The sequence below is a fragment of the Vicia villosa genome, linkage group LG1 (genome assembly GCF_029867415.1).
Source record: "Vicia villosa cultivar HV-30 ecotype Madison, WI linkage group LG1, Vvil1.0, whole genome shotgun sequence".
NCBI lineage: Eukaryota > Viridiplantae > Streptophyta > Magnoliopsida > Fabales > Fabaceae > Vicia > Vicia villosa.
Window position 1 is genome coordinate 131,304,142 of NC_081180.1, and position 13,397 is coordinate 131,317,538.

Here is a 13,397-nt window from a genome sequence, read left to right on the forward strand (position 1 = left end):
GAGATTTGGTACGTTTGATAAAATATAAGAGTTGTATTATTTTAATAATAAAATTAAGAATTTTATGGTGCAAAACCAAAAAACCTCAATTTTAATGTGGTGACAAAAAATCAAATAAGGGTATTTTTGACTTTTCCACAACCATTAATTTTCTTATATTATAGATAATATCTCCATAGTGTTTTTTAAAACACATGATTTATTCTAATGGCTATTAGGAGTTCTTCACAACATATCTTGTATGCATACACCAAAGAAATAGTGCTTTGAAAATTATTTATTGTAATGAAAATTTTGTTTATTTATTAATTTTAATTAAATATATATTTTAATCATATCTAAATTTTACTCAATGACATTTATTTTTTCATAAATACATATACATTTTATATAATTAATTTTTTTATCAAATGTTTTCAAATATATGAGACCAACAATAAAAATGTTTTTCTTAGTTAAGAAGAAATTAAAAAATAGATAACAAATAATAAAATAAACTGAAGTAGTCTTTATATCATTACCATTTATTTTATTTTATTATATTGGTATACTCTTATCTAATAATATTATTTTAAAATTTATCATATAGCGTACTTAAATATATTAAGTAATTGGTATACTTTATTTTATATTATCTTAAATAATCAATTTTTCTCAAAAACTAAAAATTACTTTTTTTCTTTAGCTGCATTTTTTTCAAGAACTAAAATATAGTTTTGCACTCAAAATAATAACTAGATTTAACAATTGTTTAAATGCATTTTAATCAATTCATAAACTTCTTGCCATAAGAATAAGCAAGTGCACAAATTTGACAATAAGCTAATTGATAGGTCTTATTTCTATTCCTTCGAGAATGAAACCACCCTTTGTACGATCAGCCTTAATCTCGACAACACCCATCTGAATGACTTCATCTTGTATGCCTGAACTGAAGAACTCTCCAATCTCGATCTCCAACCACCCATCACTTCTCAGTTTTGGACTCTCTAGCCCCAATAACTCCTTATCTCGTTCCTTATCAAAGTTTGGATCTAGCCAAACTTGTTTTGTAGATATGCGGTCTTCAAATTTATCTATGGTTAATTCCACAGGAATAACATCAAAATCATCGGGATCCATCAATTTGAACACAAGAACAGCAGCATATCGAGTATTTGAGGACAACACACGTGTGCTAATTTTCCCATAAATTTCAAACCACCACACATAACGTAGCCTAGCAACTTCTTTGAATCTGTTGGAAACAAGAATTAATGGCATAATCAACACGTTAACAATGTGAGAAAATTATTTAAAGTAGATATAAATAAGTTATAAAATGATGACACTCCGGTACAGGTGTATAACATTGACACATATACAGACACGTCTTGATTCAGAGGTAAAAAGAACTGACCTGGACTCTGGTAGAGTTATCCAATCCCAATAGGTAGGAGTGTCACCCCAAGCAATGGAGAGATCTCTAGCACTGAGCATGTATATCTTTTTACCACTTTGTTTTTCTAACTGAAAGCTCTGAATTTTAGTATAACACCATTTAATTAGTTAGGGTTTAGGAATTAAAGAATAAAATATTTAACATGTAATCGTGAAAATGATACCTTTTTACCATTGTCGATAATGACGGGATTATCAGAGAGAGTAAGATATAGAGTCTTCTTAGAGGGAGAGGTGGCTAGCAAAGAGGATCCAGATTGAGACTCGGAAATGATTGAGATCAAATCAGATGGAAGAAAATGATCCCAAACAATGTCTGATTCAGAGGCAGAACAAAAGTCCTTGGAAACAACGGAGAACTTACATGAATCCACTGGATCTGTTAGCGAAAATATGTTGGCAATGCATTCCTCTGGAAGAACCTCTATCGTGTTTGTTTCTTCTTCATTCTTCGTTTTCGTCTCAGTCGCCATTGTTGGTATTGTTGGTGAAATATGCAATATGAACCTATAAAATAGATAAAGATGACCTTAGAAAGATTTGTTTGATTTCTGATGTGTTTTGTTCCCTTCTTAAATAGAGTTAGAGATCTTCAAGAAAGCAATGTTTTTAATTTATTTTATATGATTTTAGAAATAACTTAACCACTAAGAATACTACTTTTTTTACTCGCATATATTACTATACTAAAAAATATTATATTATGCAAGTATAAAATAGTAAATTCTATTAAAAAATTAGGTGAAATTGACTAAAATTATATTTACTAGTATATAACCCGCGCGTTGCGCGGTTGACCTGTATATAGTATTTTAAACTTCAAAATATTGTTATTGTCATTGATATTCATTTCATTATTGTTACTATTAAAAAAAAATTTATAGGGTATATTTTTATTTATTTAACCTCTTATTAATTAAACATATAAAAATGATTATTTAAATAATTTATATAGTATTTGTGGATTTAAATACGTAAAATTTATTAAACATTTGTGTAGATGATTATTTAAAAAAAAATTCAATTGTAAATTATTGTTTAAAATTTTATATATATATATATATATATATATATATATATATATATATATATATATATATATATATATATATATATATATATAGTATTTATGTATAAATTTTTTATTTATATTAAAATTGATTTTATTTCTTCTCTATTATAGATTATTTATAAAAAAAAAGTTATTATTGTAAGTTATTGACGTAGTATTTATGCTGTAAATAAGAAATATAATTTTTTTATAAAAACATTTTTTATATTTAAGGTGATATAAGATTCATATTTTATATTATTATTATACACAAATTTATTTTATAAAGTTAGATAATAAAATTAATTGTATCCAAATAATCATAAAATATAAAAAGAATTTTTTTAATAGTAATTACAATAATTTAAATAGTTAAATAACTATTAAGATAAAATAAACATAAATTAAAGAAATATCTATACTATCATAACAAAAATAATATAAATTAAGCTATTATTAAGATAAAATAAGTACAAAATATAAAAAAATTAAAAAATAATTACAAATATCTAAACTTATATAATAACAAAAATAGATTAAATATTTCAATGAATAATAAATCATTATAATATCATTAATATTCTTGATTCTAACAAAAACCTAGTAGAACATGAGGCAAAGGAAACTTAAAAACGATTTGTAGGTAATTTACATTTACATGTGAAATTGAAATCAAATATAAACCTCCGCTCCTACTAAATCAGAGTTCTTCAAACGCATTTTCTACATGCAAAGATAACCTACAATAACATTAGATCTTTTACTAAGACAAACAACAATTTAACCATTAGAGTTTTAAATAACAAAACTACATTTAACTTCTAATTCTAAAACATAATACTTCAAAGACTCATTACTTTTCAACATATTTTATGTTCAGCTCCTACTAAATCAGAGTTCTTCAAACATATTTCCAACATGCAAGATTTTTTAATGTTACCTTAAACAATATATATGATAAATTCTTAGAGAGAAGAAAACTATAAAACTATTAGTTTTATAACTTATACATTAAAATTATATAATATTGTTTTTCATATATAATGTTTGAATTGTCAAACTACTTTGTACAATGCAATTCATCTCAAAAGAGTAATTCAAAATTATGATGTCAATTGTAAGAAGATGAATAAAAAATATAGGACATAAAAAAATTACCACATAAAAATCCATCTTTCAATAAAGTTCTCAAATATATCTTCAATACTTGCACATAATTATCTTACATGTGGTTTTACATATTCTTACTCTTAACTTTCATAATTCTTTCCTTTTTAAAAATGGTCAATAATAATAAGCATATTAATTTATTACAAATATATTAATTATGATATAAAAGAAATTAATGCCAAAGTTAACCGTTTTTATAGAAAAAATTATTTAGGAGTTACATTTAAAATAAATTTAACACTAAACTATAATATTATATTTATTAAATTTTAAAGAGTTTCTTATAACTTATTTTGTTATATAACGTTAATGAAGTTAATAGTTTAATAATTTTTTAATTTTGTAACTTACATGAAGTAAAGAAAAAAATAATAATGAAGAAAGTATTTCTACTCAATAATTAAAAATAGAAAAAATAGTTAATTATGAAATGTAAAAATAAATTTGTGTGTATTAAAATCTCTTGTTGAGTTGTGAGACTAATAATATAGTAATTATACTTATTTGACTTCTTTTATTTTTAATTTTTTGTGTTGTTGTAACTATTAAATCAATAATAATAATAATAATAGTAAAAACATTTTTTGAATATATTTTGAATTTAAAAATATATATTCAAATCTTATTTATGTTTTTTATTTCTTCTCTGTTATAAATTAATTTAATTTTTAAAATAATTTTGTATAATTTAATCTTGATTATTATTATTATCATTATTATTATTATTATTATTTTTTATTTTTTATAGATATGGATCAATATTATTATTATTTAATAAATAATATAATATTTATTTTAAAATCTTATTTAGGTTTTTTTATTTCTTCTCTAATATAAATTAATTTGATTGCTAAAATGATTTTGTATAATTTAATCCAAACTATTATTACTATTATTATTATTATTATTATTATTATTATTTATTTGTATCTGTTATTGCTATGGCTCAATATTATTTCAAGTATTAATATTTTTATTTCAATTATTAATATTGTGTCAATTATTAAATAATATATTCTTTATTATTTATTAATATTATTACTATATTTATAATTGTTATTATTTTTTATTATTTAGTAAATAACTTATCATTTATTTTAATCTTATTTATGTTTTTTTATTTCTTCTCTGTTATAAATTAATTTGATTTCTAAAATAATTTTGTACAATTTAATCCATACTATTATTATTATTATTATCATTATTAATAGTGGAGGTTTAATATTATTATTTTTATTTATTGGACTGGATTGATTTCTCTTTCTGTGTTGATTTAAAATAAATATTAAGGATCATGGAAAGAGAAACCAATCCAGTCCATTAAAATCAAATCTAACGGTCGTGATTCATTGTTCTCATTTCTCATAATAACCAAGCGTTCTCACTTGAGTCGTCCCCATATATATATATATATATATATATATATATATATATATATATATATATATATATATATATATATATATATATATATATATATATATATATATATATATATATATATATATATATATATATATATATATATATATATATATATATATATATATATATATAATTAGGGTTTGTACTTAGAATTGATACCAAAATGACATGTGACTAGGGTTGCCATCATGACTTCTTTGGATTTATATTATGTAGATATATACATTTCCTTTAATGTTATATATATATATAAATGTAATATTTTAATTTTTATAAAGAAAAATATTTGTTTCCCTTTATTGAATTTTATGTTAAATATTTTTATATGTAAAATAGATATAACTGAAACTATTAAATGGTGTATTGAATTATTTATTGACTGGAATAATATATTGAATTATTATAACAAGTAGAACTCTTAGCCACTTAGTTATATCATAAAAAACATTATATTTTAGGTAAAATATAATTTATAATCTTTTATATGTTTAAATATTTATTTCTATCCTATTAAGAGACAAATTTATTTTATATTTTTAACAATAATAATATAGATAAAAGAATAGATAAATATCTAAATGTGAGCTTTAGAGTTTTTGTGGATATGAAAAATTAATGAAAAACAAGAAACACGTGAATATATGTTAAATTTAAGGAAAAGAATGTGCATCAAACAAACACTAAACTCTTAAATAAAACATGATTAAACACAGTTTAATCACAAAATAATATATCATTATAATTATATGAACATAAAACTATTAACTTACAAAAATTATATTCGAATTAATAATTTAATTAGAATCAACCTCTGATATTATTGAAGGAATTTAAGAGGGGGTTTTTCAAAAAATTTATCCTCTTATCGGAAAAATCCTAATTAATAGATATTTATTGAGAGTTATTATTTTTAGACTTTTTCAAAAACAACTCCAATCTTATTTATATTTAATTAAATTATTTAAATAAAATAAAATAATTTAGTTAAATGATATTGAATATAATTAATTGTCAATTCTCATTTATTTAATTAAATTATATTTAATCAAATAAATTATATATGTGTTAATGTATTAAATGATTTAAATATAATTAACACATAATTAAATTAAATCTTATTTAATTTAATCATACATTCAACTGGAAGTACTCTATATGTGTGACTTGGTAGATTCTTTTAACATTGACAAAAAAGTTAGATCACCTATTTAATGTTATAAATAGTGAGTAGTATCTAACAACACATCGCTGCTAGTCAATTATCCAAATGACGAGAATGTCGTGTGATCTAACATAATCTTTTTATGATAATGATCATGTGTACAATTACCCTTTTTCCCTTATATCTATATTGATTACAAGTCATAAAATATTTCACCTTTGTATAGTCCAATATTATATTCATTAATCCCCGGATATACTTGATAATAACAAATAAGCTCAATATCTCATATTGACTTATTTGAGCACGACCATGCATTTTACTGTCATACTCAATCATGGGGCCATAGATATTACTCATGTATATGTAGGAGAGACAAATCTCGTCTAGGTCACTCATAGGCATGACAACAAAACCCGTACTTGCGGGTACCCACCCGAATCCGCCCCGAAGTTGACGGGAAAAACCCGTTTTGACTGGGTTTGGGTTTTCCCTGATTACAAAATATGGGGACGAGTCGGGTAATGAGGACACTAATATTCACCTCGAACTCGTCCGTTTATTTCATTGTGTATATTATTATATATTTTTGATAATTTAGAATATTAAATACGTGGCAAAAAAGTTTTGATATTTTGATTTGTATTTATTATTTAAAATATTAGAAATGTGTGTATGAATTTTTTTGAAATTATTTCATTTTATTGTTTATAAAGTAATTTAATTTTGGAAAAAATAAGAATTTCTATTAAAAAAATTAATTTCATTAAATGGATGGTGGTGGGGCGGGGATACTCGAACCCAACTCGAACCCGTTTGAGTCGGGTTTGGATTTTAATTTTCTGTCCCCGTTTGGGTTTGGCGCGGGGAACAGGGATTGTTTAGAGATTCGGGTTTGAGTTTGGGGGAGATAATAACCTTCCTCGACCCGCCCCGTTTCCATCCCTAGTCACTCATGTCCCTCAACATGATTTGTGAAGAACCTATCAAACATCTTTATGACCATCTTGTTATGGATAATATTTCATTGACCATAAAGTGCCTGACTACTCATCTAGGAAACATATTGGTTTCAGATCGAAGGGTGGTATACAACATTATCATTATGCGAATAACTTATGAAACTTATATAACAAATTATGCAGTATTCTCATAGTGGATAAGTCCAGTATAATATTACTCCTAATATTTATACTTATGTGAAGACTTGATATCTCATATTCATGACCCGTGAGATATATTCATCAGTCTACTCACATAACAGTCTCTATGCATTACTGTTGTCCTATTTGACGGTAAAGCTTGACTACTAGTACTTTAAGTATAACGTACTTATATTTAATGAGGTCTCACGATTAATTCACAATTAAAGCATCATTAAACAAAATAATTATTCTAATGACTTTATTATGTTATATACAAGTAACACAATAAATGCAATGCCTAATAAGAAATGACTAGGTAAAAAATAGGCTAGTGCCTTTTTATATATTTAGATACTTTTGAGTGTGTTTTGGCCTAGTCCCTCCACCTCTTTGTGTATCAATCTTCTTTTTTAATATATTATTCTTTATTCAAAAATAATAATAATAATAATAAGTGTGTATATTAACAATCAATATATATTTATATCAAGGTCATGATACAAAAGCATGTACAACCAATATTGATTGAATATTAGGGCTTATTCCAATAATCTTCTACTAGCACTAGAGTCAATCAGATGTTAACTTAACTTCTATTTGTCAATTGTGTGCGTTAAGCTTCATCTAACCATGATACTATACACCTCTTCCAATTTCAACTTCTAATCTTCTACAAAGAGAAAAATAAGTGTCAAAATATACATTTATTGATTACTAGTGAGATATAGTTTTCTGCACTTGCTAGATTAACCCATTATTATTGTGAATAAGAACAATAGGATCTTCGATACAAGAAACTAAAAAATTATTCTCAAGAATGAGCAAAGTGATTCAAATCATATATTTGACCTTTGTACTAGAAACGACAACTGTTTGAAGCCTTTTACAACTGTCCTCTAAGCATAGCATTTATTTTATAGTATGATATGGGTATATTGTTCATCATTTTTGGAATAACATCAATATAACACATTTACAATAATTATCCCCACATCCTTTCAAAAAATCAAACAACCAGTCCTTTTAAGGTATCCATGAACCTTCTTGATAGTGATCTAGTGATGAACACTTTGATCAGTTTTGATACTTGTTATTTATGCGCATAACATATAATGCATCTAGTGGAGTACATATCATAGTGAACATGATTGATTTAATAACCAAAGCATATGAATACTTTTCATATGTTTTTCTTCTCAACAAATGAGATAAGGCATTGTCTATCAGGAAAAAAAACATCATGTGATACATGCAATAGTCTTAACGTGAGATTATGCATATTAGTTGTTTCAAGTAGAGATGGCCAAATAATCTTCTCCCTTTTTAAAAAAAAAATCTTCTTAGGTTTGCAAACTCTTTAAACTTTTTTTGATACAAACTTCGAATCTTTTACCCTTTTGTGGCTTTCTTTAAAAATATTCTTTCTAAGGATTAGGCATGAGTAATCGTCATAGTCAAGATGAAATTCCATATCCCCTTGATATTGATTGATATAGTTGATTCTTTTCCGCTTGAAAGAGTTAGAGCCCTTCTTTCACTTGTGATGCAAAGAATCCACTTGTTCTCATGTTCAAGTATGGTTAGCTGAGTTTTCTCCTCTAAGATGACAAAGTGTCTCTTCATTCTAAAACAGACCATCATGTTTCTTTTTTAACAAAACTACAAATGCTATGACTTCTCCATTGCACTGAGGAGGTATGTAGGCACAAGATGTGACATCTTGTCGAACATATTGTTAAAATCAAACAAACTTTCTTTTGCACACAATTCTTTTTACACAGATTTTCAAAAAGGTTCTTGTGGAGTACCACAGATGTGAAGGGTGCTAATACCTTCCCCTCGCATAATTAACCCCTGTATCTAAGATCTCTGCTTTATTTTTATTAGTTTTGATTTGAAAAAAATTTAGATTTTATTTTGCTCTTTTCCCATTTTCTTTGGAAATAATAAAGCGCAGTGGCGCCTTTCACTAAAATAATGAATCAAGTCAATCCAATGGTTTTGGTCTTAATTTTCCACCGCAACAATAGGTAACGTGACCACTTCAACATTTGTTTCCGTTTTTTTAGTAATAACACTTTTACTTCATACATGTAATGGATTATTTTCATATTGATGTTTTGGACTGGTTGAAGAAATTGGCTACTCACAACTTCATGCAAGAAAAGAAAACAACAACTAAATCTAATTTGGAAAGACCTGGGGTAATTTATTCACTTATTAGGTTTATAAATTACTATACATTGTTTTTACATTTACATAATTTGACTTTCCTTACCTTATAGAAAAGAGAATAATATTTTATTCAATTTTTTGTAGGAACAACATTCTGAATTGCAACCTTTGGGAAGCATATGCAATGGAATTCATCAACGACACCCAGCACAAGAAGGAACAAGGACCTACAAATAAAATCCAAATTATTTTCTAACTACTTTTGTTTTTTGGGATCGTGAAACATCCCAGTTGTTGGAAATTTCTGCTGCATTATTGTGTGATACAATGATTTAAGTGACATACTTTCAATTTATTCAAAAGTTCCCTTGGCAAAATTTTACAAATTTTTTCTCATAGTGTTTCATTATACATAGGATGGTGTTACTAATCCTCTTGAATATCTGATGGCTCTTGATTCCCTTATTGGCCAAATTATGACCTAGAAGGACAAATGGGACCCGAAATGGAAGAATTCTTCTATTGTGTCAATCTATAATCATGAATACACAACCAAGAAATTACTTTGACTATGGGAGGATAACAAGGTTTCCATCTACATTATGAACACGTTCTTATTTTTTTGGTTTTAAATGTTAATATACATTCATACTAACTAAGTCTCACTCAATTTTTAGATTGAGTGGAATATTGTTACAGGAAGTTGTTCTTATAACATTGATCACAATATATGTTTAATAACTTTAATTATGAAGCTTATTTCCTTTCAATGACATTGATCAAATATTTGAAATATCCATTTTTTTTTAGGATTAGGACTATTTAAAATGATCCATTAATAACTATTAAATTGTAGGTCTTTAACATCACTTAACTCATGGAATTTTATAGATCTTTTAGATTTGGTCTTTGTCCATTACCTCTAAGTCATTTATTCACAAGGACATTGCTCCTTTTAGCCCTAAAAATACAAAAATGCATGTGCCCATAAAAAATCTGCAAAAAAATGGGCGGGACGAACACATTTGAAGATGTGAGTCTAAACTCTTGATCCGCCCTACACTAAAGTGCGGATAAAACGAGTATGCCCAATTGGCCGAGTCCATTCTACCATCCCTAGATAAAATTAGAGTATATTTAGAACAAAAAATCTAACAAATAAACGGATCAAATGGAGATTTTTAGGCTTAAAGTACACTTAAAAAAGTAATAGAGAGTATGTGTTTAGTACATATTTGATTATAAACTTATAAAATGAGTTTTGTTCATTAACAATTTTGAATAAACATATTGAAATTATAATATTGAATTGTAGTAATTGTTGAACTTAAGTAATAATGTTGAGATAAAGTAATAGTACAATGTTGAAATATATTCATAATGTATTATAAAACTGTCTCATTGTTGAAATATTCAGTGTTAGTAGATATTAAATAAATGAAACAATTTTTTTTAATTTGAGTCAGATTTGGTTTAATGTTGTTGGTATGTTAAAACTCACTTTAATTGGTTGAATTCTATATAGTGAAGTGTATAATATTAATCACATAATGTATTAGAGAATCATATGTTTACTTCTTCATTGACATGAATAGCACATAAAGGATGACAAACAAAATTGTCTTTAAATTATCAATATACATATAAGTCAAACATTTAAGCATCTTCTCTCAATAGTACTAAATATGATCTACTATATGCATGTTTAAGTATATTCTCTTGAATTCTTAAATACTTTATTAATGCTTTAAATAGGAAGAAACAAAAGGAGAAAAAGGCTACTGTAGATTTCAGTTATTGATTACATGACAATTCTCCCTGACTCATTCTAAACAGAAGTATGTAGTATTTGTATGTTTCAATATGACATATTATATCACTCTAATATATAACTATTAACTCATTCAAATGACATGGTTGTATTTATGAAATGTGTGCAACTGCTTCAAGTAGATTCTACTACAACACTTGATAATATTCTATTTCATATTAAAAGAGCATTACTCAACTTACTTATTTGAGAGTACAAAATGTGTATTTATACACACAAACCTAACTATCTTCCATATTTACAAAAATTTATTGTTTGGTTGAATCTATCAACAAATGCGCATACACAATCATACGCGTGCAAGAAGGAATGCAACCTCAAAGTTGGTGACATACTAAGTTTCATTGTTCAAAATTCTTACTCTCATATTCATTTTATTATTGAAGTCAAGTAAACATTATATGTTTATTTTTTATTTTTTAATAAGCAACTCCTGTATTAAGAAGAGGAGTACTAGGGGTACTTTAACCCTTATAAGAAATGATACAACAACCTGAAACTACAAATAATCAAAGACAAAAGAAAGGGTTTTTAAACCACTCATAGAAGTTACAATTAATTTTCTCCTTAAAGGAAATTTATAACCATCACCAAGAATGCCAAATAATCATATAGAATAGTTCCTCGATGTCTAGTACTGCACCATTAAAAATTATGTCATTTCAATGCTGCTTCCATATACACCAACAAGTGGTCAACCATATTGCTCCAACCCTATTACTTGCCATCTTCCCCTTCAGTGATTCTACCCATATCAATAAATATCTACCACAATCTTCAATAGAGGGCAGTTGTATGTCCGGCCAGAGGAATATTTTGCTCCACAAACCATTCAGCTTGGAACAATGGAGAAACAAGTGATTAATATCTTCCACCTGCAAGTTACAACAAACACACATTGCCTCACGATCATGGTTGAAAATATTTCTCCTTAGTAATTTCTTCCTTGATGGTAATCTATCTTGTAAAAGCCTCCACCCAAAAATCTTCAATCTCGATGGGACAACATCCCCCCAAATGATACAAAATCCTTCTATCCTTCCAGCCTCCACCAAACCCGCACTATGAATCTACCTCAGATTGTCGTAGCATGACCTCATAGTAAAATTCCATGATTTTTCAAAGGGATAAATAAAAGAGTCTACAGAATTAACACAAGGACTGAAATTGTGCAGCATCTCTTGCAAGTCTGCACATTCCTCTGACGCCTCCAGTCCTAATACTTCTTCACATGTTATGAGTTTCCGCCGCCACGTACCTTCGCACCAGAAACCCATTATGTTGATTACAACTTTTTTAGATATAACTTCCTGATAGAGGTGTGGAAAGTGATCAACCACAATACCCTTCCCCAACCAGCTAATTTTCTAGAAAAGGGTAGCTTTTCCATCTCTTAACTTAGTCGTAATTTTGTTCAAGATGCCTTGAGGTTCGTCACACCACACTATAAGGTCCCTCCACCAGAGAGACTCTCTAGGTTTATAATATGTATCACCATGAAACCACAACTTGTTCCTTACATCTCTGTACCTAGCTTCCATCAAACAACTCCAAATTGTATCTTCCCCTATCAAAAATCTCCAAATCCACTTAGGCAGTAAAGCTTGATTAAACCTGCCACAATCTTTAACTCCTAAGCCACCTTCTAATCTAGGTTTGCATATAACATCCCAACTAATCAAAGCCAAACATTTATTTTCAACCAAACCATGCCATGAAAAAATCCTTTGAATTGTTGTGATTTCCTTACCAACGATGAGTGGAGCTTTATAGAACGATCATTGATAGCTTGGCATATTGGAGAGGACATTGTTTAATAGAGTAACTCTTCCTCCAATGGATAAAAATCTTCCTTTTCATGAATATAGTTTTTCATTCAAGGAATTAATCACCGAATTCCAAAAGATTGCATTCCTTTGACCCCCCCCACAGAGAAACCCAAGAGCTTGAAAGGAACTTTATCAACTTTGCAACCAAAAAAAGATGAACTAGTTGACA

General features: G+C 26.8%; 1 protein-coding gene across 1 annotated transcript; it reads right to left on the reverse strand.

The window, feature by feature from the left end:
• Positions 1-724: 724 nt before the first annotated feature.
• LOC131616916 (putative F-box protein PP2-B12) lies at positions 725-1,944 on the reverse strand. Its single transcript, XM_058888358.1, has 3 exons — positions 1,605-1,944; positions 1,400-1,518; positions 725-1,237 (listed from the first exon to the last, which is right to left on the reverse strand). The coding sequence occupies exons 1-3, from the start codon at positions 1,911-1,913 to the stop codon at positions 823-825; spliced, it is 843 nt and encodes a 280-aa protein (XP_058744341.1). The 5' UTR covers positions 1,914-1,944; the 3' UTR covers positions 725-822.
• Between the last annotated feature and the right edge of the window lie 11,453 nt (positions 1,945-13,397).